This window comes from Gorilla gorilla, chromosome 6, assembly GCF_029281585.2.
Source record: "Gorilla gorilla gorilla isolate KB3781 chromosome 6, NHGRI_mGorGor1-v2.1_pri, whole genome shotgun sequence".
NCBI lineage: Eukaryota > Metazoa > Chordata > Mammalia > Primates > Hominidae > Gorilla > Gorilla gorilla.
In genome coordinates, this window is record NC_073230.2 from 51,873,870 (window position 1) to 51,898,502 (window position 24,633).

A 24,633-nucleotide genomic window follows, 5' to 3' on the forward strand; every position below is an offset into this window, starting at 1 on the left:
CTCTGAACTGGGAATGAGCCTCTGCGCTGGGAACATTCTTAAAGGTGGCCTGGGGTAGAGAGGGATCAAGTCAGAGGGACAGGTGGCAGGCATTGAGCTTGGCTCTTATTATATTAGCTGCTGAGTCCCTTTTTTTTTTTTTTTTTTTTTGTTTTTTGAGACAAGAGTCTTGCTCTGTCACCCAGGCTGGAGTGAAGTGGCACGATCTTGGCTCACTGCAACCTCTGCCTCCCAGGTTCAAGTGATTTTCCTGCCTCAGCGTCCCAAGTAGCTGGGATTACAGGCACCCACCACCACACCCGGCTAATTTTGCATTTTTAGTAGAGACGGGGTTTCCCACGTTGGCCAGGCTGGTCTCAAACTCCTAACCTCAGGTGATCCGCCCGCCTCGGCCTCCCAAAGTGCTGGGATTACAGGCATGAGCCATCGCAGCTGGTTGAGTCCCTTCTTGCAAGAGCTGGGTTGAGCTGCCATCTTCTGTTACCTGCTGCTTGTGCCAGCTTGCTATCTTCTGGGAGCCAGGGCTTTGTGGCCATCAAGAGGAATGGGCTTCTTTCCTCCAGGGAGTTCCCCCAGCTCATGCTGGCAGTGTGCCACCTCCCAAATCTTTCTCTTGTTTTTCTGTGTTCTTTTCTCTAGTTCCTTTTCTCTGAGTGTTTCTCATTCAGTGTTTCTCTCCTGTATTCTGTCTCCCCTCCTGGTAAGGAGTGCCTTTTCCCGGAGGCCTGTCTCCTCACTACCAACCAGATCCACTGGGCCTGGGTCTAATTTCTTCCATTTTTCTCACGCATAAGTATCTCTGCCCAGTGGCACTGGCAAAGCCCTGGGGAAGCCAAGTTGAAGCTGATTTGGTTCCTGTCCGACTGTTTATCCCTGGAGCTTCTGTCTGGCCTGCCTCAGCAGGCCTGTGCTTTAGAGCCTGGGGAGATGACACACACTGGACTGGGTTTTGCCTTTGACTTATAGTCCAGTGGGTCAGTGCCTCCAGCCCATGTCCAGCAGCCCTGCTGGGGATGTTGAGTTGCTGCAAGGTTCATGCTATGAGCAAGCCAGAATGAATCTTTACCAGAGTTTTGTTTTTGTTTTTGTTTTTAAGAGTTGGGGTTTCACTCTGTTGTTTGGGCTGGAGTACAATGGCATCATCATGGCTCACTGTAGCCTTGACCTCCCAGGCTTAAGCAATCCTCCCACCTCAGCCTCCCGAGTAGTTGGGACTATGGGCATATGCCACCACGCCTGGCTGATTTTTGTATTTTTGGTAGAGACAGGGTCCCACCATGTTGCCCAGGCTGGTCTCAAACTCCTGGGCTCAAGTGACCCTCCTGCCTCAGCCTCCCAAAGTCCTGGGATTACAGACATGAGCCACCACACCTGGCCCAGAGTTCTGTTCTTTTTTTTGAGACGGAGTCTCACTCTGTTGCCCAGGCTGGAGTGCAGTGGCGCGATCTTGGCTCACTGCAAGCCCCGCCTCCCGGGTTCATGCCATTCTCCTGCCTCAACCTCCTGAGTAGCTGGGACTACAGGTGCCTGCCACCACGCCCAGCTGATTTTTTGTATTTTTAGTAGAGATGGGATTTCACCGTGTTAGCCAGAATGGTCTCGATCTCCTGACCTCGTGATCCACATCTGCCCGCCTCGGCCTCCCAGAGTGCTGGGATTACAGGCGTGAGCCACTGCGCCCAGCCCAAAGTTCTTATGAATAATTAATCTTTCAGGAAAAGAAAGCCATGACCCCATGTCACCCATGGAGAGATAAGGCTCTGCTAGATAGAAAACTTGCTCATGGGTACCTGTCCGTGAGGGGCTTGGCAGGTTCATGGCTTTAACTGTGTGATTTCATGTCGTGTCATTCCTTTGTGGTTTCTGATAAACATAACCTGTGGTAGTCTGTGTTTACCAAAGAGTCTCAAGCCTGGAAGGACCTGCTGCCCTACCCACCAGGCTTCACTGGAGCCAGGGCAGACGTGCACAGAAGTGGTGGGCAGACTTCCAAGGGGCCCAGTGTGTGTATTTCTCCGACTTGCTTCTCCTTTTGGGTGCTCTGGGTTCAGGAATATGTAGATATGTTTTGTCTCTTCAAATCCATATACCTAGTGGCCAGGTGAGTATTTGACATATGAATGTATAGCAGTTATTGGGAAACTCCACAGCTCATGTTTTCCTCATAGTAGATGTGTGCTCCCATCTCCATGGCTTTGTCCCTCACAACCCCCACCCCATGGTAAGTCAGGCCAGTGTCCTCCCAGCTGCAGAGCTGAGAAGGCTGCACAGTTGCCTACTGAGAACCTGCCTAGTGGGTCAGAGCAAAGTGAGAACGGGCCTGTGCCCACCCACAGTGTTACTGTCGGCCCAAGCTCTTTGGGATGTAGTGGAAAGTCATGGTGGATGCGGTGAGGAGAGTTGGAACCCAAGGTGCTGGCTACAGAGCTCACTTGTGTTTCGTTTCAGGGCTCTCTTTACCTATGAAGGCAACAGCAATGACATCCGCGTGGCTGGCACAGGGGGTGAGTATGACTCCAAATGGACTCGGGGACACCAGGAGGTAGGAGGGTGATGTGTGCAAAGGAGAAAGGATTGTGACCATCAGCAGTCCATCTCAGCTGGCATTTCAGCTACTGCACAGGAAGAAGGGGACTCTATCACACAGGTGGCCTCTGCCAGTGGCTCAACACCTTCCTCCACTGAGGGTGGGAAGTGGGCCGGACCTGCCTCCTGCAGACCCACCCAACTTTAACTCTGTTGGGGGTTCCCTGGCCCCTTGATCAGTACATGAGCCAACAACGGGCAGGACCGGGGGTCAGCGCACTCAGCTGTCTTGGTCCACTGAGCCACATGGGGCTTCCAGTGCTCACTGGCCACTTCTGGCAGGCCTTAGGTTTCAGATATGTGTAAGTGAAAACATTCCTCCTTGGTTCTCCTTCCCTCTGGGTGCAGGGGAGTGCTTTCTCTTTGTCTACTTGCGGAGAGCTGAGAGGGAAACAGGCCTCTCCAGCTTGTGGGCAGCCTGCGTTGGGAGCTGCGGCGGGAAGCTCACCAGTCCCAGAACTGGTGCTGGTGGAAAGAAAGTCCACAGACATATCTTCTTCTCCCTTTGTCCTGCCCTGGTCTTGTGCCGAGTGCTTGCGGGGGCCCCATCCTCACTGGGAGAGGCAGTATCACTGCAGATAGTCACGGGGGAGGCTCTGGGGGTCTCTACAGGAAGGACAGGCTCTTGGCCAGCACAGAGCAGAGGTTGTCAGGGTAGGCTTGGTCAGAGTGTGACCTGTGGGCCTCCCAGCTGACACCCGTGACTGCTCCTCCTCCAGAACTTGCCTGACCCCTCCCTCTGTCCTGAGCTGGACATGGCTTCATTGTTCAATGAACACTCGGAGTGTGTTCTCCACGGTTTGATGTCTGTTGTTGGTAGAAAGCCCCTTCCTTTCACAATCTTTCTGGGAGGTGTCCCCTTTCTAGAAGGATTGCCATTGAACAGTAGACATGTGGTGTGGCAGGTGACTGGGAGTTGCAGGGATCAACAACTTGAGAGTTTCCTGTCATCCCCAGTGGCACAGGACAGGGCTCTGCCACAAATGCAACAATTTGCTGTCCCCAGAGTGGGGCTCATGACTGCCTCCACTCATACGGAGCCCTGTAGATGAAATACCTGATCAGCTCTTCCTCCTTATAACCTGGAAAAGTTTGTGGGGGCTAAGCCTCAGTGTCAGGGAGAATCGTTTAGAGCTGCCCACTCCTGCGCTCCCCCGTCCCCATCACCCTCTCTTCTGGAGTCTGAGGACTGAGCCAGTTACGCCGCTGCAGGATGTTCAATCTGGTCTGGCCATCTGGGCGGCCCTGGAGCTTGAGCAGACACAGGTGCAGGCAGTGGTGACTCTACAGGCCCTGCTATTCCGGGCCCTTTTGCAAGGTTGCGGCAACAATAAAATTTTGACGTAGACATCCTCCATTTGGAAGTCTGGTGGCTGGTTTGCCGTGGAAATGACCCTGTTTTTATTTCCAGAATTACCTCTGGGTTTAGAGAAGTGGTTTTTAAACGAGTGTGGGTAAAAAAAATTACCTGAGGTACTTGTCAGAATTGCAGACTCCTAGGTCCCACCCAGCTCTCATCAATCAGTTTGGTGAGGGTGGTGCCCAGGACTCTGATTTTAAACATACCCCTAGAAAGATTCTGATACAGGTAGAGGTGAGAAGCCCTGGTTTAGAGGCAGCTCGGCCTCCCTTCATGGTGGGACCAGGGCCAGCAGGGAATGTCAGGGCCACCCCTGACCTTCACTGTGACTCTGCTGCAGAGGGTGGCCTGGAGGAGATGGTGGAGGAGCTCAACAGCGGGAAGGTGATGTACGCCTTCTGCAGAGTGAAGGACCCCAACTCTGGACTGCCCAAATTTGTCCTCATCAACTGGGTATGTGGAGCCTGTTTCATCTAGGTGTGACCCAGGAAACCCCATTGTCTTCTTTCCTGTTTTGACTTGACTTCAGGAACAAAGTGTTTTACTGGCATGACTTAGTAGATCAATAGAACAGCTCTGAGCTGGTGAATGAGCAGAATAGTTGACAGATTCATTGTGGCCCAAAGAATAACTGTGGCTTTGCTATGCAGAATTCACCCTCCAAGCCTAGAGTTCTTCCTGCAAAATGGATTAAAAGCAGTCACAGGGAGTCCTTGCTCCGTGCTCTTGAGGGTGGTTGTTCTGATGGAGTAGAGAGCCTGAGGGAGTGTTTAGGAGCCTGGGAGTACAGGGACAGGGCCTCCTTGATCCCTTGGTGGGGATCAAGAAAACTCTTGAAGGCTGGGTGGGGTGGCTCATACCTGTCATCCTAGAACTTTGGGAGGCCAAGGTGGGTGGACTGCCTGAGCTCAGGAGTTTGAGACCAGCCTGGGCAACACGGTGAAACCCCATCTCTACTAAAATACAAAAAATTAGCTGGGCATGGCAGTGTGCACCTGTAGTCCCAGCTACTCAGGAGGCTGAGGCAAGAGAATTGCTTGAACCCAGGAGGCAGAAGTTGCAGTGAGCCAAGATTGCGCCACTGTACTCCAGCCTGGGCCACAGAGCAAGACTCCATCTCCAAAAAAAAAAAGAAAAAAAGAAAATTCATGAAATGCCCCCACAGCGAAAGCCGGTAGCCATCCTGCCCAGGGAGCATCCATGAGCCCCTTGGAGGCATGGGAACTTACCTCACCCATGTGATGCAGTCAGAAGAATAGGTTCTGCTTTGGGGGTTGCAGTTTTCTCTTTTCTGGGACACAGGGTAGATGTTGGGTCCCCAGGGAAGGGAAGTGGCTCTGGGGGAGGCCTGGGTCAACCTGGGCATCCTTGTGTTGCAGACAGGCGAGGGCGTGAACGATGTGCGGAAGGGAGCCTGCGCCAGCCACGTCAGCACCATGGCCAACTTCCTGAAGGTAAGGCCAGGTGAGGCCCGCTTCACTGGGAACAGGCCTCACAGGCTTGAGGTCTCGCAGGTTCCTGGGTGCGAGCAAGTGGAAATCAGAACTGGAGTTGGGAGTGTGCTCATAGCTAATGCTCTCTGCCTGCCTTTGAGGGCGTGACCAGAGGCTGCTTCACTCTCGGTCAGTGAGTGCATGGGAGGTCAGGATGTTGCCAGGGCCACCTTCAGGCCTGCCTCAGTGGGGCAGGATAAAGGACTATGCTGGAGCTGGTGCCGTGAGAAGGGTGGGCCCTGGTTCTGTTTTGTTTTATGATCCCTCTAAACAGTTTAGTAATACCATCAGGATTTGGAGGAAGGGGAGAGTGCCCACCATCTTAGCACGCATGTGCCCTTTTGATGCATTCCTTTCCAGCCCCCTCTACATGGAGTTATGTCAGTCCTATAATAGAACCTTTTTAAATTTTAAAAACTATTTGTAACAAAAGCATTTGTTGGTCACTTGTCAGGTAACTTTTTGCATTTCTCTGGCAAAGGAGACTCAGAATTTTGATTTCTCATTCTGCCAACATTTCTTCAGCTATACCTCAGTTTCCATCTGGGAGCTGATAAGAGAATTCCCAGCTTATCGATATACAGGTTTGAGTATCCTTTATCTGAAATGCTCAGGACCAGAAATGTTTTGGATTTTTTCAGATTTGGGAATGTTTGCAGTTCAGCATCCAAAATCTGAAATTCTCCAGAATCTGAATTTTTTTTTTTTTTTTTGAGATGGAGTCTCGCTCTGTTGCCCAGGCTGGAGTGTAGTGGCGTGATCTTGGCTCACTGCAAGCTCCGCCTCCCGGGTTCACACCATTCTTCTGCCTCAGCCTCCCAATTAGCTGGGACTGCAGGCACCCGCCACCACGCCCAGCTAATTTTTTGTATTTTTAGTAGAGACAGGGTTTCACTGTGTTAGCCAGGATGGTCTCGATCTCCTGACCTCGTGATTCACCTGCCTTGGCCTCCCAAAGTGCTAGGATTACAGGCGTGAACCCACGCCCAGCCCAGAATCTGAGATTTTTTGAGTGCTGACATAATGCTTAAAGGAAATGTTCATTGGAGCAGTTCAGATTTCGGAATTTTAGGTTAGGGAAGCTCAACCTGTATAGTAACAGTGAATGAGGTCATGGGTCTGGCTTCTCATGAAGAAATCATTGGCTTACTTTTTGTAGAAAACATGCATGGCATTCTTTTATCAGAGTTTTTTTTTATTGTTTTGTTTTTTGTTTGTTTGTTTGTTTTGAGACAGAGTCTCACTCTGTCACCCAGGCTGGAACGCAGTGGCACGATCTCGGCTCACTGCAACCTCTGCCTCCCAGGTTCAAGTGATTTTCCTGCCTCAGCCTCCTGAGTAGTTGGGATTACAGGTGCCTGCCACCATGCCCGGCTAAGTTTTCTATTTTTAGTAGAGATGGTGTTTCCCTGTGTTGGCCAGGCTGGTCTGGAATCCCTGAGCTCAAGTGATCTGCCCTCTTCAGCTTCCCAAAGTGCTGGGATTACAGGCGAGAGCCACCGCACCTGGCCCAGAGTTTTTATAAATTGATATTTAATAGTTGTACATATTTTTTGCATACATGTCATATTTTGATACCTGTATACAATGTATACGATGAATCAGGGTAATTAGCGTGTTCATCACCTCAAACATTTATCTTTTCTTTGTGTTGGGAACATTACAATTTTTCTCTTCTAGCTAATTTGAAATACACAAAATTATTGTTAACTATAATTTCCCTTCTGTACTATTGAATACTAGAATTTATTCCTTCTATTTAACTGTACTTTTGTACCTGTTAAGCAACTTCTCTTCATTTTCTCTCCCCCATGCCCTTCCCAACCCCTGGTAACCAGCATTCTACTCTCTCCCTCCATGATACCCACTTTTTTAGCTCCCACATGAGTGAGAACATGCAATACTTGTCTTCTGTGCCTGGCTTATTTCCCTTAACATCATGACCTCCAGTTCCATCCATGTTGCTGCAAATGACAGGATGCCATTCTGTTTTATGGCTGAATAATATTCCCTCATGTTTATATACTAAATTTTCTTTACCCTTTCATCCATTGATGGACGTTTTGGTTGATTCCGTATCTTGGCTATTGTTAATAGCGCTGAACTTCAGAGTTGGATATATCCCCAGCAGCTGGATTGCTAGATCATATGGTAGTTCTGCTTTTAGTAGGACTAAAATACTGTTTTAAAAACCATACTGTTGTCTAGGCGCGATGGCTCACGCCTGTAATCCCAGCACTTTGGGAGGCCAAGGTGAACAGATTACCTGAGGTCAGGACTTCAAGACCAGCCTGGCCAACATGGTGAAACCCCATCTCTACTAAAAAAATACAACAATTAGCCAGGTGTGGTGGCGGGCACCTGTAATCCCAGCTACTCAGGAAGCTGAGGCAGAGAATCTCTTGAACCTGGGAGATGGAGGTTGCAGTGAGCCGAGATTGTCCACTGCACTCCAGCCTGGGCAACAGAGTAAGACTCTGTCTCAGAAAAAAACCCAAAAAACCATACTGTTTTTATAATGGCTGTACTACTTTACATTCCTACCAACAGTGTATAAGAATTTCCCTTTCTCCACATCCTTGCTAGCATTTATTTTTTATGTTTTTTATAATAGCCATTCTAACTGTGGTGAGATGATAGCCCATTATGGTTTTGGTTTGCATTTCCCTGATGATGGTTAGTGATGTTGAGCATTTTTTTGTATGTAGTTAGCCATGCGTATATCATCTTTCGAGAAATATCTGTTAAGGTCTTTTGCCCATTTAAAAATCAGATTATTATTTTTTTGCTACTGAGTTGTTTGAGTTCCTTATATATTCTGGTCACTAATTCCTTGTCAGATGGATAGTTTGAAGATATTTTCTCCCATTCTGTAGGTTGTCTGTTTACTTTGTTGATTGTTTCATTTGCTGTGCAGAAGCCTTTTAGCTTGATGTAGTCCAATTGGTTGATTTTTGCTTTTGTTGCCTGGGCTTTTGAGGTCTTAACCCAAAAAAAATCTTTGCCCAGATCAATGTCCAGGGGCATCTCTCCAATGTTTTCTTTGTGTAGTTTCATAGTTTCAGGTCTTACATTTAAGTCTTTTTAACCCATTTTGAGTTTTTTTTTAATATGGTAAAAGATGAAGATTTAGTTTCATTCTTCTGCATATGGATATCCAATTTTCCTAGCCCTGTTTATGAAAGAGACCGTCCTTTCCCCAGTGTATGTTCCTGTCTCCTTTGTTAAAAATGAGTTGGCTGTGTGTGTGGGTGCTCTGTTAGTTTCCATTGTTGTATGTGTCTGTGTTTATGCCTGTACCATGCTGTTTTGCTTACTGCAGTTTTGTAGTTTAATTTGAAATCAGGTAGCGTGAAGCCTCCAGCTTTGTACTTTTTGCTTCGGATTGCTTTAGCTATTCAGGGTCTTTTGTGGCTTCCAGATGGCATTTAAAATTAGTTTTCATTGATTAGAAGGAAGGCCTTTGATGCAAATTATGCCTGGGCTGTCTATTGATATACAGCAGGGAACAGCTACAGAAGGAACCACTGGATAGCACAGTGGAGGTCAAGGGTCTCACGTGAACTGGGACAAGAATGAGGGGTTTGCTCCAAGTTGGTTTGTTTGAGCCCTTGAGGGGAACTCGTGCCTCAGTTTTCAGCAGCCAGACAGGTGCCTTCTGGTTTCCTGATTCCAGTCCTGTGTGGTATAGTAGTGGCCCGTGCTGTGTGGACTGACAGGAGTTTGGCCCATCTCCTGGGCTTGCAAAGCCCTTCTTTCAAGTGCTGCTCCTGCTGCAGGGGGCCCATGTGACCATCAACGCACGGGCCGAGGAGGATGTGGAGCCTGAGTGCATCATGGAGAAGGTGGCCAAGGCTTCAGGTGCCAACTACAGCTTTCACAAGGAGAGTGGCCGCTTCCAGGACGCGGGACCCCAGGCCCCAGTGGTGAGTGCTGCTTGCCCATCGCCAGCCCTTTTGTTGCTCAGGGCCTGAGGGCAGGGGGCCAGGAATATGCACTTCCCAGCACCCGGACTGGCTGGGCCCATGCCTGCTTAGTTTCTGCAGATGGTAACCCCTGAGCTGTCGTGATTGCCCACTGACCAGATGAGCAGGAATAGCCCTCTGACCTTGCCTAGGGGTTGGACTAGCTGTTCTGGAGCCTTCCTCTGGAGCCCAGCCTGTGTGGTCAGAGTGGAGGCTCTGCAGGATGCATGGCTACGATAGTCTGGCTGCCCTCAAGGTCATGGCACTGGCACATCTTGGGCTGCCCCGGGAGGTAGCCACTGTGGAGGAACTAAAGAAGGCATCAAGGCAGAGCCTGAAACCAGAGCAGGCCCCCTGGAGTCACGGGAGATACCTGTGGGCCTGTGGCCCCAGTGCTGTGTGGAGCTGATGGCTGGGAGCTGCGTCCGCATATGTGTGGTTGGACGTGATTCCTTGGATGCTCTTGTGCTAGTCAGCTGTCTGAGTGCCCCTGGTCAGAGGCCTGCCTCAGAACTGCCCAATGTCTAGGAGTTTGCAGGTGGGGTATGGGGGCCTTTCTTGCCCTGGCCCCCATCCATGAGGGCGAAAGACCACCAGAGACCCCTCTAGTGTTGTCTGGGATTGAGCATCCCCCTTGGGGCAGTGTCCTGGGCTTCTTTCAGGTCATCTTGGTGTGTGTCTCCTTGAGGGTCACTGGGCAGTGCTCTGCTGCCTCTGCTGGGTCCAGTCCTAGCAGCTGTGCTGTCTCACCTGTGCTGTCGCAAGTTTAGCATATTCTCTCCTTTGGTGCCTGTGGGCCTGGCCTTCCACCTGGGTCCAGGTCTCTAATGAGTGCTGTCCCCTACAGGGCTCTGTGTACCAGAAGACCAATGCCGTGTCTGAGATTAAAAGGGTTGGTAAAGACAGCTTCTGGGCCAAAGCAGAGGTGAGTGCTGCCCCGGGGCGTGCTGGTTACGTGGGAGTGTTCTGCTTGCTGTGGCTCATCTTTCCTCACAAGTGAGCTCATGCAGCATCCACTCTCCTTGGTGCCCATTACAGATGGTCACACTGAGGCTCGGGTAGGTTAAGCCACAAGGCTAATGAGCGACTGGCTCTGGTGCCCGTCTTTGGCTATGTGCCTAAAACTCAGTCCTGGGCAGGGGATTAGGCTGAAGTGTCAGCACAGGGCTGAGCGGGCAGTGGCTCTCCCTGCAGAAGGAGGAGGAGAACCGTCGGCTGGAGGAAAAGCGGCGGGCCGAGGAGGCGCAGCGGCAGCTGGAGCAGGAGCGCCGGGAGCGTGAGCTGCGTGAGGCTGCACGCCGGGAGCAGCGCTATCAGGAGCAGGGTGGCGAGGCCAGCCCCCAGAGGTGAGCCAGAGGTGGAGACTGGCCTGGGGGACCCACCCTGAGGCATTGCTGGGCACCTGCTCCATCCCATGGAGGCGAGGAGGACTAAGGGGTGTGGCATGAGAAGCTGTGACTGTGCCTCAGCTGTGCCCCACCCGGCCCTTCCCAGCAGGACGTGGGAGCAGCAGCAAGAAGTGGTTTCAAGGAACCGAAATGAGCAGGTAAGATGCGGGTGCTCTACTTGTTTGGACCTGTCCTGGCCACACGCAGAAGTCCCTGATCTTGGATTGAGGGCCCAGCCCAGACCTGGGCAGAGGCTGCCCTGCAGTCAGCTGGGGCAGGTTGGAATCTGGGCACCTCAAGAGGTGGCAGTAGAGAGGAAAGCCAAAGGCGGAAGCGTCGGGCTTGGACCACACCTGGTCCTGGGGGAGGCCCTGTGAGCCCCTTGGCTTCTGTGTTTTACTTCCTTTTTTAATGTTACTTTTTATTTTTAAATGACTTCTCTCCTGAGAACATGTTTTGCCTCCTGGCCCCACACTCACCTTTGAGGGGCTACTGGGCCGACAGCTGGAGGGGCTGTGATCTGGGGAGAGGTGGTGAAAGTTTTGCCCACTGCAGGGGTCAACATGTGCTTCCCTCCAGGAGTCTGCCATGCACCCAAGGGAGATTTTCAAGCAGAAGGAGAGGGCCATGTCCACCACCTCCATCTCCAGTCCTCAGCCTGGTGAGCTCTCCCTTTGGGCCTGGCCATGAGGCAGCAGCAGGCTGAGGGGGAGTCTGGGGTCCTATGTGGGCTCCCCCAAGGCTAGTGACAGATATATCGGTGACAGGGGTGAGTGAGTGAGGAGAAGGGACACCTGGGGCCATTGACCTCATCAGTGACCACACTGGTCACCAGTTTGGCCTCCAAAAGATATTGGGCTGCGCTGTCTACCAGGTCACCACATAGCACATGGCCCTGGGGTCTCTGTTCCTGCACTAGCCAGAGCAAGCCCCATGAGACTGCCTCGAGCACACCAGGGTGGAGGGTGCTGTGGGGTGCGTGGTGGTGTTTCTGAAGTGATGTATATATTTACCTGGGTTTTCAGGCAAGCTGAGGAGCCCCTTCCTGCAGAAGCAGCTCACCCAACCAGAGACCCACTTTGGCAGAGAGCCAGCTGCTGCCATCTCAAGGCCCAGGGCAGGCAAGGCGCTTGTCACCCCATGGGGACCCTGGGGGACAGCAGTGGAGAAGGGGGATGTGTGGGAGTGAGAACCTGCTGTGTTCCCTGGTGCAGATCTCCCTGCTGAGGAGCCGGCGCCCAGCACTCCTCCATGTCTGGTGCAGGCAGAAGAGGAGGCTGTGTATGAGGAACCCCCAGAGCAGGAGACCTTCTACGAGCAGCCCCCACTGGTGGGTTCCTACACTGGGGCTGGGGCCAGGAAGGGGCTGCATACTCAGGAACACTTATCACGGGCCGTCTGAGTTTTCTGGGGGCATGCAACAGGTTTTAAAGCACATGCATTTTTGGAGCAGCCCTGTGTTATAAATTGTCAGGGCACGCCCCACTCTATAGGAGGTGCTGGGTGGGAAGAGGACCTTGCAGCCTATGGCTGAGGGATTTGTGCACTGTCCTGTGGCTTCTGTACTCTGGTAGGGCGGGGACAGCAGCAGCCCAGCCCCTGAGCCTGTAGACTGCTTGCCCTCTGCGTACTCCCAGCTTGACCTGAGCCATGTGGGGCAGAGCAGCGATTGTGTGTAAGGGCTGAGTCTGGGGTAACACCTTTGTCATCCCTGGGCAGGTGCAGCAGCAAGGTGCCGGCTCTGAGCACATTGACCACCACATTCAGGGCCAGGGGCTCAGTGGGCAAGGGCTCTGTGCCCGTGCCCTGTACGACTACCAGGCAGGTAAGGTGCCCTGGCCTGGCTGGCACGGACCACAGGGTCCTGAGGTTAGGAGACAAGAGGGTCTGGGGTTTTATGGGAAGATGGCACCAGGGGGTATCAGGAAGAGAAGACAGGAGGGTGGGCAGTGCGTTTAGGGGTAGAAGCACCTCTGGAGTGGGGGTGACTGTGGCACTAGAGTGTTCTGCACAGCCCAGGCCTCCCTACATGTTCCTCATTAGCTATTTGCTGGCCGCTGATGTGAATCCCAGTTGCCATCCTTGTCACAGAATATGGACTCTGAGCAGGGAGGTGGGCCAGGCCTGGATGCTGGTTCACCAGGCGTCCCTGGGTGGAGGCCTTGGAGAATGGGGTGGAGGCCCCCTACGGAGCAGGCTGGTGTCTACTCTAGCCTTTTTTGGGAATGCTCTGTAGGAGGGTATGCCCTGGGGGTGTGGTCACTGGAGCCGCATTGGGACAGGGTACAGTGTTGGCCAAGGCTTAGCAGGGTGGCAGGGATATTTCTGAGGAGGAACCAGAGCTGCAGCGAGCTGTGCTGCAGCAGGGTGGGGCTGCCATGGGCTGCCCGAGCAGGTGGGATGTGGGAGGGAGCCCCTGATATGCATCTGGGCTCATCCTCTTTGCAGCCGACGACACAGAGATCTCCTTTGACCCCGAGAACCTCATCACGGGCATCGAGGTGATCGACGAAGGCTGGTGGCGTGGCTATGGGCCGGATGGCCATTTTGGCATGTTCCCTGCCAACTACGTGGAGCTCATTGAGTGAGGCTGAGGGCACATCTTGTCCTTCCCCTCTCAGACATGGCTTCCTTATTGCTGGAAGAGGGGGCCTGGGAGTTGACATTCAGTACTCTTCCAGGAATAGGACCCCCAGTGAGGATGAGGCCTCAGGGCTCCCTCCGGCTTGGCAGACTCAGCCTGTCACCCCAAATGCAGCAATGGCCTGGTGATTCCCACACATCCTTCCTGCATCCCCCGACCCTCCCAGACAGCTTGGCTCTTGCCCCTGACAGGATACTGAGCCAAGCCCTGCCTGTGGCCAAGCCCTGAGTGGCCACTGCCAAGCTGCGGGGAAGGGTCCTGAGCAGGGGCATCTGGGAGGCTCTGGCTGCCTTCTGCATTTATTTGCCTTTTTTCTTTTTCTCTTGCTTCAAAGGGGTGGTGGCCACCACTGTTTAGAATGACCCTTGGGAACAGTGAACGTAGAGAATTGTTTTTAGCAGAGTTTGTGACCAAAGTCAGAGTGGATCATGGTGGTTTGGCAGCAGGGAATTTGTCTTGTTGGAGCCTGCTCTGTGCTCCCCACTCCATTTCTCTGTCCCTCTGCCTGGGCTATGGGAAGTGGGGATGCGGATGGCCAAGCTCCCACCCTGGGTATTCAAAAACGGCAGACACAACATGTTCCTCCATGCGGCTCACTCGATGCCTGCAGGCCCCAGTGTGTGCCTCAACTGATTCTGACTTCAGGAAAAGTAACACAGAGTGGCCTTGGCCTGTTGTCTTCCCCTATTTTCTGTCCCAGCTCATCCGTGTCTCTGAAGAACAAATATGCTTTTGGACCACGAATTCCCAGTTTGGTCTACACAGGCTCGCAGCTCTGACCTGCCCTGCTGTAGCCTGAATGCTCCCATGTGGGAATAGCACCCCGCCACCTGCCCAGTGTCTGCCTCTGCTCTGTGTCGGGTGAGCACCCTCACCCTGAGACTGTGGCTGATGATGATCAGCCACCAGGAAGAGGCTAAATGTTAAGATGGGACTGAAGTTGGAGCCTTCCTGCGTTTCAGTTCCTCTGGGAGAGGCCAAGGGCTGCCCTGCTCCCAGCTTCAGGGAGCCTCTGCCTACATGGGATGGCCCACTGTGTGGCGTCAGGTACTTGGCACCCACTGAGCATCCGGGGAATTAGGTCCCTCCTGTGCCCCAGAGCTGCTAGGCAGACGCGGTTGACTCGAGGTGTTACCTGCTAGTGCCTGGGGTGAAGGCTGCATGGAGCCCAACCTTGCTCCTGGCCTTCCTGTGCTCAGGCCTCTCCCCTTTTCGCCAGGGCTTCCTGGTGCCTCTCCCATGACGAAGGAACTTCCCCTCCACTCCCATGGAAGACCCAGGTTTGGGCTGTTGCCAGCTTTGAGGCCCCCTGTGGGCTTGCCTGTCCCAACCCAAGAGGCAGGGCTCAAAGTGCCACCCGGGGGTTGCAAGGACAGCAGAGGACCACCTGCCCTCTGCAGGAAGCCGTGTCCTGGGCTGTGGTCCTTGCTCCCCATGGGGAGAGCCAGGTCACTTGGCCTCTTCTAACTGGCCCCAAGCACGCCAATTCTGTAGCATGGTTACTAAGTGGCTCTGAAGCTTCAGGGTCACCACAGGCTTGTCCTGACTGCAAACTCATGGAGTGGTTGCAGCCCTGGCTCAGTGTCCTGATGACTAGGTGTGGGTACTAGGCTCCTGCCCCTGGTAACACACGTATGGAGTGGGGGAGGGTGGGTGGCTGCACCCCTGGTTCTGGAGTCCCCACAGCTGATGGTGGGGTGAGCCTGGCATGCACGGCTGCGCTGGACTCCAGGCTGTGGGGGGAGGTGCCTTTATTGCCCAAGCCCACCCCTCACTTGGCCTTGCCCTGGGCAGCCACAGCCTCCATGGCCTTCCGCACCGTTTCCTCATCACCCAGGAACTGCATGGGCTTGGTGGGCTTCAGCTCCTTGTTCAGCTCATACACAATGGGGATCCCCGTGGGCAGGTTCAGCTCCATGATCGCCTGGTCTGACATCCCTATGCCGGAAGGAATAGGTGTCCTTAGCCCCTCTGTCCCCAGCCTGTTTACACCGCAGATACTATGTGACCTTTATGGGCCACAGAGCCAGTTCCCCTGGCACCAATTCCTTCCCAGCCCTGAGAACGAGGCCACAGAAATGTTGCCAAAGGTCAAGGAGTAACTGAGTTAGACTAAGCAGCCTACAGAAATAGCCCAGTGGTGAAAAAAATGGGGACTTCAGCCCCACCCAAGTGGCTGTGATCTGTGGTGGTGCTGTCCATAGTTCCCTCAGCCCAGTGTGACTCCAGCCAGACTGAAGTTGAGGGTCAGAAAGGGACACTCACCCTTTGGTTTCTTTTTTTCTTTTCTTTTTCTTTTTCTTTTCTTTTTTTTTTTTTGAGATGGAGTTTTACTCCTCTTGCCCAGGCTGGACAATAGCACGATCTTGGCTCACTGCAACCTCCATCTCCTGGGTTGAAGTGATTCTCCTGCCTCAGCCTCCCAAGTAGTTGGGATTACAGGTGAGCGCCACCACACCCAGCTAATTTTGTATTTTTAGTAGAGACAGGTTTCACCATGTTGGTCAGGCTGGTCTCAAACTCCTGACCTCAGGTGATCCGCCTGCCTCAGCCTCCCAAAGTGCTGGGATTACAGGAGTGAGCCACCGTGCCCGGCGCCCTTTGGTTTCTAAAGTGCTCTAAATTCTAGACATCCTGAACAGAGGAGCAAGTGCGGAATGGAGCTGGAGGAGGGACAGGGAGGCCGAGCCTGGTCGAAACCTGACCCTGCCTGCCTCCTGCAGCCCCTGAGCTGGGAATAGCAGCTCGACCTTTGATATTCGCGCCACTCCACCCCTGCTCCGTGCAGGAGGGTTTAAGAAAATGTTCTCTGGGGAGTCAGAGTGAAATCCCTCATATTCACCACCAAAAGTGCGTCCCCTTTCCCCAAACCAGGCTGTGGGAGGGTCATGGGGCTGCATGAAGTCTCCGGAAGGGAGAGGAGGCAGGTGGTCCTTCCCTCTGCCTCGTCTCCGGAAGGGAGAGGAGGCAGGTGGTCCTTCCCTCTGCCTGGCCCCAGTGCCAGGTGCCAGGTGTCCGTGTTTGGAGCGGGCAGGCTTGGGGCTGGCTGGGTCTCCAGGGCCTGCCAGTCTGGGTGCTCTGGCCAACCGCCCATCGGCCCTAGGAGCTGGAGGTCTGGGGCACACCCTTCTAGCCTTTCCAGGACTCAACAAGCTTTAAGGTCATTCAGATGCTAATTTAGACTGCCCTGGTGTCAGAATACTAAGGTGGGAGGCGGAGTGGAGGTGCCACTCACTCTGGGCGAGGCCTTGCTGCGCCCATGCATCCCGGGCCCATTGGTCAGCCCTTGCTCTTCAGTGGGAGCCCAGCTACAAGCCCAGAGTCTGGCCACTCCATAGTCCTGCACCCCTCTTTTGATTGGTCTTTCCTTTGCCCAGAGAGGGGCTCCAGAGGGAGATAGGTGGTGAAGCTCATGCAGGGATTCTGAGGACCTGATGGGGGAGGGCCCTGCGAGGGGTCCAAGCCTACATCAAGAGGAATTCAGTACCAGGGGGAGCTCCCCACCACCCCGGAAAAGGGAGAGGCCCAGAGATGGAGGTGGCTTGTCCAGGGCCCCACAGTAAGTTGGGATTTGGAGCCAGATGCTCTAAGCCTAGCCCTTCCGTTTCCTAGCGGGTGTCCCTGGGCAGATGCCACCTTTGGAGCCTGCCCCGCCTCAGGACACAGCGAGCTTCGAGTGCGGTCAGCCCCTGTGGAGTGTGTCCCAGTTACACGGAAATGGGGAAAATTTCACAAAACTAAAAAATGGCTTCTCAGCCCTCCTTTTTCAGTGAATGATGTGGAGCCCCACGCCTAGAAAGCAGCCTGGTCCATGGGCGAGAGACTTTGCTGAGATGAGAAGCCAGCTGGGGCTGCTGCCCACCCACCCTGCCCAGGCTCCTGAAGGCGGCCTCACCTTCCAGGTGCTTGACAATGCCCCGCAGGCTGTTCCCGTGGGCTGCAATGAGCACTCGCTTGCCGGCCTTGATCTGGGGAACAATCTCCTCGTTCCAGAAGGGCAGGGCCCGGGCAATGGTGTCCTTGAGGCTCTCGCAGGTGGGGAGTTCCCCGGGCTTCAGGCCTGCGTACCGACGCTCCTGGGGGACACAGGCACGCTGCTTTCCCTCCCAAGCCAGTGGGCCCCCACCCGACTCCCCACTCTGCAGCTTCCCAGAGGCCTTCCCAGCGAAGGCAGCCCACCTTGCTAATGGAGTTGTAGTAGGGGTGCTTCTCGTCCATCGGGGGCGGCGGGATGTCGAAGGAGCGCCTCCAGATCTTCACCTGCTCCTCCCCGTGCTTGGCAGCCGTTTCTGCCTTGTTGAGGCCTGTGAGGCCCCCGTAATGCCGCTCATTGAGGCGCCAAGTGCGCACCACGGGCAGCCACATCTGGTCCGTGCCGTCCAGGATGGCCCAGAGGGTGCGGATGGCCCGCTTCAGCACTGACGTGTAGCAGATGTCAAACTCCATCTTGGCATCCTTGATGGCCTTGGCTCCCCGCTTGGCCTCCTCGGTCCCCTTTTCACTCAGCTCTGCATCGAACCAGCCACAGAAACGGTTCTCCTGGTTCCATGTGCTCTCGCCGTGCCGGACCATCACGAGGCGGTGAGTGGCCATGGTGGCAGCAGGGACCACAGAGGACTCTGGACGGGGACGGCTGCTTCCCAACACTCCCAGCTTTATAATGGTGCCTTCCCAGCCCCCACCCACCCCAGCCAACTGCCAATCAGCATTCCAGGCGGTGGCAGGTGACCAGTAGCTGAGCTGCTGGGGGCTGGGGGCCAGGGGAGTGTGCAGGCCAAGAAGCTGTGCTTAAAATAGCCCCACGCATCCACCAGCTCCTGGCCTGGGTTCAGGTGGCATGTCTATAACCAGCTGGCACCCAGAGCCCAGACTGAGTGGGGCTGCTGGTCAGGGATGGGCGTGAAGGGCAGAAGTCTGGGCCAGGGGAGATGGGGATAGCAGGGACAGAGGGGCTCTCCAGGGCAAGGCTCAGTGGCCTCATCAGCCATTCTCTGCTCAGACAGAGGCACAAACAAAATCCCAACCCCCTTCTCCTGTGATTGGCAGCCAGGCTAGGAGGGGGCCCTCAGCAGGCAGAGGAGGAGAGCCAGAGGAGCTGGTGCAGACCATAGCTTTGCGGAGAGGAGTCTGGCCTTGTGGAAGGTACCAGGCAGCAGCAGCAGAATGGGCAACGGCTGGGGCTCAGCCGGGTTTCCAGGACAAAGGGGGAAAGGGCCCCCGTCTTTCCTCCGGGGTCCCTTTGTCAAGGTCTCATCCATACATGCCCCATGCTCCCACCCTATCTGCCCTCACCCAAGCCACGCTCACTCTCCTAGCTGAAACCACCTTGAAAAAGAGAAATCCAAGGGGGTTTGGGGGCAGGACTGAGGATTGTTAGAAGTCTTGATTGTTAGGTAAATGCTCAGCTTAGCAGGAACCCACAACGTAGGCTGAAGGGTGGCATGGAGTTGAGTCCAGGACCAAGACTTCTGCATTCAGGTTTGGGGGATGAGAGCCACCAGGGCAGGGAAGAGACTATGAGCAATAAAGTCACAATTGAGGCCCTAATGAAGGGGCCATGGCCAGACCCTTGGGCATGGGCCCCATCCAGGGCCTCCCACTTCCTCCCACCCCAGTGACCACACTGTCACCTGCGACACTTCTGATAACAGGAGCGGGTAGGTGAGAGGCCAGCAGAGGGACCACCACTCTGAGACTTGGATCTGAGTGTGCAAGAAACCCTCGACAGGCCTCCCTCCATCCCTGCTGGCCTACCTGGGGAGGGGCTCCTGGCTTGGGGCCTGTGAAGCTAAGGCTCTGTACCCAAAGGTTGGCAGACAAGTCCCAGTGGGCAAAGTCCTGTCGGCTGCCAGGACCCCCAAGGCTGGCAGGTGGAACCCATCCCTCCTAGCAGTGCCATGCGCAGGTCTCACTGTTCCACACTGATCCTGATTGAAGCCACATCTCCTCATCTGCTTTTGTCCCTTTGACCAAAAGAGTTGATTCACTAGCCCAACTAAACATGACTGAGGACCAGGCTCTGGCAGTCCCACAGGGGCCAGACATGAAGCCCATATTTCAGTGGAGGAGGGATCGTACCAGCAGCTAAACATGCCTACCGTAGATAGCACCAGATGCTAGGAAGGAAGGACCATAATGTACTGGGAGAGATGGGAAAGGAGAGGCCAGGGACAGCCCTGAGGTGACATGTGAGTGGAAAGAGCGGAGTGCAAAGGCCTCAGCTATGATGAGTCCTACAGGGAGAGCAATTCAGGTAGAGGGGTTGGCAAAGACCCAAGCCCTACAGAAAGCAAACAAGCTGGGGCAGCGACCATCAGGGGCACATGGCAGAGAGGTGGGCTTTGTGTCCCAACACAGTGGGAATCACTGGAGACTTTGAAGCATGGTCATATTTTCAAGTCACTTGCAGCTGTGTAGGAGTGGAAGTAGAAGCTGAGTACCCTGCAGGTCTCGGCAGCTTTGATGAGAACAAGGCCGCTTAGCCAGGGCTGGGTGCAGAAGCAGTGGCAAGGATCCCCCAGACCTGGGAGACCTCACTGCCAACCAAGCAGGAGGTGTCAAAAAGGAAAGGGGAGCCCAGAGAAGGGCTGGACTTCGGGGAAGCAAGCCCCTGCTTCTGACCCTTGGCTCCAGCTTGACTTTCCTTTGATTCATTTGACAAGTAGTTGCTGGCCTCTGCAGTGTGCCAGAGCTTTCTTGGAGGGGTACAGGGGTAGGAAAACCAAAAGCCACCCTCAGGGCCTCCATCCAGGAAGGCATGGCATGGTGGGCGGCGAGGAAGGCTGCTGAGTCAACAAGGTGGTCCCAGGAAGGTGGAGGGAGCATCTTCCCATGTCTCTCCCACTGACAGCCACCAATCCTGGACAGATGCAGGAGCAGCTGTCAGTAGACAGATAAGAAAAGGAGATCAGATTCAAAGTTCCGCAGAGAAGTGGTGAGGTAACCAGTATTGCCTAGCCTGGACACACAGGCGGCTTGAAACCTCAAGTGCACCAACAGAAAGAGCTCCAGGAAGAATCAGAGGAGTGGGATGTGAAGCCCCTCGAGGTCAGTGAGTTGGGGGAATCCCTCCAATTTTTCCTTTCTTCTCTACCCCAGCTCCTGGGCAGTAACATGGAGGTGGCAGTGGTGGCACAGTGACGGTAGTGTGAGCTGGGTACGCACCTGAAACCTGAGAGGGTAACGCTACCCTCTGTCTAGAGGAGCCATGGCCCCAAGAGCATGGGGCAACCGCCTTCTGCAGCTCCTTTCTGCCCCCCTGCGCTGGGCCCTGGATGCAGTTTCAGGGAGTATGCAGCAGGGTAGGGAAAGAGCCCTAGATTTGTGGCTGGAGGTCTTGGTAGGGATGTTGCAGGGAGCTGTTGTGTTTCAGGGAGAGTACAGAGAAGGGAGAGATGAAGTGAGTGATCCAATAAAGTGATATGTGAAGTCATCGGCTTGCTGCCAAGCTGCGCACAGGGCTGACCCTAGATGCACATCGCAGGTCCCAGACTGACCGGTGTAGACACAGGACTAATATGACTAGTAGTGCAAACACTTTAAACAGTCAACATTCTGCTTAGGATTTAAACAAGGTCCAGAGTCTCAACATAATATTTAAAATATCCAGGTTATCCAAAATAACCCAGAGTATGAAAACCAGGAAAATCTCAACATGGGAGAAAAGAAGATGATCAATACATGCCCATCCTGAGATGATTCAACTACTGGAATGATCAGATAAAGACTTCAAAGCAGCTATTTATAACCAGCCTTCAGAAAGTATTGGTGAATATTCTTAAACAGAATGGAAATGACAAAGGATGGAGTCCATAAATTTGATGATAGTTTGGAAAAAGATATAAACTTACAAACCAAGAAGCTCAGTGAACCACACAACTGGATAAATTAACAACAAAAGTCCAAGCTTAGACACATCATAAAGAAACTTCTGAAAACTAAAGACCAAGAAAAATAAGATCAGCCAGAGAAAAATGATACATTTCATTCAGGTGAACAATTCTTTATAAGACTGGATCTTCACCAGAAACTATAGAGGCCAGAAAGAAGTGGAACATTTTTAGTTTTGAAATAATTGTCACCCAAGAATTCTATATCCAGTAAAAATTTCTATTTTACTGGAATAAAAGAATGAAATAAAGACATTCTCAAATGAAGGCAAGCTGAGGAAATTCATAACCAAAGAATCTGCTTTAAAAAAATGTTAAACCAAGTTCTTCAGACAGAAGAGATTACTGGGGGCAATTCAAAACTTTGGGAATGCAGGAAGAACATCATAAATGGCAAAAGTCCACATAAATATGAAACTATTCTTAAGAGTTATGTGATGGTTGAATTAAGTCATGATACTGTCTGATGGAGGCTTCAGTGTATACAGATGTAAGACAACTAGAACATGAGGGGAGAAGGGTGAAGGGACCTAGAAGGTAGTGAGGTTTCTACATGCTACTTGAAATGGCAAAACATTAATCTAAATTGACTGTAAGAGTATGTGTATTTGGCCGGGCAGGGTGGCTCATGCCTGTAATCCCAGCATTTTGGGAGGCCAAGGTGGGTGGATCACCTAAAGTCAGGAGTTCGGGACTAGCCTGACCAACATGGCAAAACCCTGTCTCTATTAAAAATACAAAATTAGCCAGGTGTGGTGGTGCATGCCTGTAATCCCAGCTACTCGGGAGGCTGAGGCAGGAGAATCGTTTGAAATCGGGAGGCGGAGGTTGCAGTGAGCCAGATTGTGCCATTGCACTCCAACCTGGGCGACAAGAGCGAAACTCCATCTCCAAAAAAAAAAAAAAAAAAAAAACTGTGTATTAGAACCCCTAGAACAACCACTATGTGTGTGTGTTGGGGGTGTGTGTCTGTGTGTATAGGGAGAAGGAGAGATAGGAGGGAAGGAAAAAAGGAAAGAAGAAACAGCAATGGAAAACAGGGAACAAACAGAAAACAACATAATGGTAGATCTAAAGCCAAACATTTCAATAGTTGCATTAAACATAAATGGCCTCATCACGCCAATTTGACATATTATCAGTTTGGATTATAAAAACCTAATTCTATGCTGTCTTTAAGTAACTCACATTAAATATAACAAGATTCAAGTAGGTTGAAGTAAAAGGTAACAACTCATTCTCTGAGGGCAGTATTACCCTGATACCAAACCCAGACAAACAACCTAAGAAAACTACAGACCAACCTCTTATGAGTACATATGCAAAAATTGAGAGTCCAGGGAAAAATCCTTCACACAATGGTTAATTGATTTTTGACAAGGGTGCCAAAATAATTCAATGAGTAAAGAATAGTATCTTTAACAAATGGTGCTGGGACAACTGGATTTCCACGTGCAAAACAATGAATCCCCACTTTACACTTATATAAAAATTAACTCAAGGCCGGGCACTGTGGCTCACACCTGTAATCCCAGCACTTTGGAAGGCCGAGGTGGGCAGATCACGAGGTCAGGAGATTGAGACCATCCTGGCTAACACGGTGAAACCCCGTCTCTACTAAAAATATAAAAAATTAGCCGGGCGTGGTGGTGGGTGCCTGTAGTCCCAGCTACTCGGGAGGCTGAGGCAGGAGAATGGTGTGAACCCGCGAGGCAGAGCTTGCAGTGAGCCGAGATCGCGCCACTGCACTCCAGCCTGGGCGACAGAGCGAGACTCTGTCTCAAAAAAAAAAAAAAAAAAAAAAAAAAATTAGCTGGGCTTGGTGGCTTGTGCCTGTAGTCCTAGCTACTTGGGAGGCTGAGGCAGGAGGATTGCTTGAGCACAGGAGTTTGAGACTGCAGTGAGCTATGATCATACTACTGCACTCCAGTCTAGGTGACAGAGCAAGACCCTGTTTCTGGGGAAAAAGAAAGAAACAAACTATAAAAGAAAGCAAAGAAAATCTTTGTGATTTGGGGTCAGAGATAGGACTCCAAAAACATAAGAAAAAAACTGGTAAACTGAATAAATTGATAAACTGGACTTCACAAAAATTAAATACATTTACTATGAAAAAAACAGCGCTAAAAGAAGAAAGATAGTCTACACACTGGGAAAAAATATTTACCAGTCACCATAGTGGCACATAAAGAACTCTCAAGATTCAACAGTAACAGATGGGCATGGTGGCTCATGCCTGTAATCCTAGCACTTTGGGTTTTGCCATGTTGGCCAGGCTGGTCTCGAACTCCTGACCTCAGGTGATCCACCCACCTTGGCATCCCAAAGTGCTGGGATTACAGGTGTGAGTCACCATGCCTGGCCAACAATTCCATTTTTAAAAATGACACTTGAACAGCCACTTCACCAGTGAGGACACAGAAGCCAGTGAACAGATGTTCAACGTTATCAGGCATTAGGGAAATGAAAATAAAACCACAGTGAGCTACTGTTATGTACCTACTACTAGAAAAGCTAAAGTTAACAAATACTGCAACTATCAAGTGCTGACAGGGATACAGAGCAACTGCCTACTGTGGTGTTTAACTTACAGGGGTGCTCACAACGCTGGTGGACTGCAAAATGACAGACGCACTCGGGACAACAACTTGGCTCTTATGAAATAAACATATACTTACCAAATGACCCAGTAATCCTGTGCCTATTTACCCAAGAGAAATGAAGACCCATGTGTTACACAAAAACCTGTACATGCATGTCTGTAGCAGTACAATTCATAATCTCCAAACCCTGGAAACAACCCAGACTTTTTTTCTTTTTAGGCAGACTTTTGCTCTGTCGCCCAGGCTGGAGTGCAGTGGCACAATCTCAGCTCACTGCAACCTTGGCATCCCAGGTTCAAGCAATTCTTATGCCTCAGCCTCCCGTGTAGCTGGGAATACAGGTATGAGCCAACATGCCCAGCAAATTTTTGTATTTTTTGTAGAGATGGGGTTTCGCCATGGTGGCCAGGCTGGTCTCAAACTCCTGGCCTCAAGTGATCCACCCGTCTCAGCCTCCCAAAGTGCTAGGATTACAGGCATGAGCCATGGCATCCGGCCACAACCCAGACATTCAACACCTGAATGGATAAACTGTAGAACACCCATGGCATGGAACAAAGTACAAACTCAACATACCCAGCAACCTGCAGGAACGTCAAAGGCATTAGGCTGCGGGGAGAGGCCAGTCCAAAGGTTAAATATAGTTTGGTTCCATTTACATGACATTCTAGAGAAAGCAAAACTATAGGGATGTAGCACCGCTAA

At 52.3% G+C, this 24,633-nt stretch overlaps 2 protein-coding genes across 8 annotated transcripts in view; one reads left to right on the forward strand and one right to left on the reverse strand.

Annotated features, from left to right (window-relative positions):
* Positions 1-14,180, forward strand: part of DBNL (drebrin like) — a 21,859-nt gene extending 7,679 nt beyond the window's left edge. The window contains exons 3-14 of one of the 7 annotated variants that reach the window (XM_055347724.2): positions 2,449-2,504; positions 4,287-4,399; positions 5,326-5,400; positions 9,219-9,365; positions 10,252-10,329; positions 10,599-10,750; positions 10,899-10,950; positions 11,372-11,453; positions 11,818-11,913; positions 12,007-12,122; positions 12,512-12,617; positions 13,241-14,180. In XM_055347724.2, the coding sequence (XP_055203699.1) occupies positions 2,449-2,504; positions 4,287-4,399; positions 5,326-5,400; positions 9,219-9,365; positions 10,252-10,329; positions 10,599-10,750; positions 10,899-10,950; positions 11,372-11,453; positions 11,818-11,913; positions 12,007-12,122; positions 12,512-12,617; positions 13,241-13,380 (1,213 nt within the window). In that variant the 3' untranslated portion in view covers positions 13,381-14,180. Of the gene's footprint in view, positions 1-2,448; positions 2,505-4,286; positions 4,400-5,325; positions 5,401-9,218; positions 9,366-10,251; positions 10,330-10,598; positions 10,751-10,898; positions 10,951-11,347; positions 11,454-11,817; positions 11,914-12,006; positions 12,123-12,511; positions 12,618-13,240 lie in introns of those variants that run through there. The other 6 variants (XM_055347725.2, XM_055347723.2, XM_055347722.2 and 3 more) reach the window with 6 other exon arrangements.
* A 990-nt stretch (positions 14,181-15,170) lies between these two features.
* On the reverse strand, positions 15,171-24,624 carry PGAM2 (phosphoglycerate mutase 2). Its single transcript, XM_055347733.2, has 3 exons — positions 17,616-24,624; positions 17,332-17,512; positions 15,171-15,374 (listed from the first exon to the last, which is right to left on the reverse strand). The coding sequence occupies exons 1-3, from the start codon at positions 18,027-18,029 to the stop codon at positions 15,208-15,210; spliced, it is 762 nt and encodes a 253-aa protein (XP_055203708.1). The 5' UTR covers positions 18,030-24,624; the 3' UTR covers positions 15,171-15,207.
* Positions 24,625-24,633: the final 9 nt, after the last annotated feature.

Coding starts and splice junctions, on each gene's coding strand:
- PGAM2 (XM_055347733.2), bottom strand. CDS start 18,029: ATGGCCACTCACCGCCTCGTGATGGTCCGGCACGGCGAGAGCACATGG. Junction 17,513..17,615: donor ACTACAACTCCATTAGCAAG/GTGGGCTGCCTT, acceptor TGTGTCCCCCAG/GAGCGTCGGTACGCAGGCCT. Junction 15,375..17,331: donor CATTGTCAAGCACCTGGAAG/GTGAGGCCGCCT, acceptor CTTCCGGCATAG/GGATGTCAGACCAGGCGATC.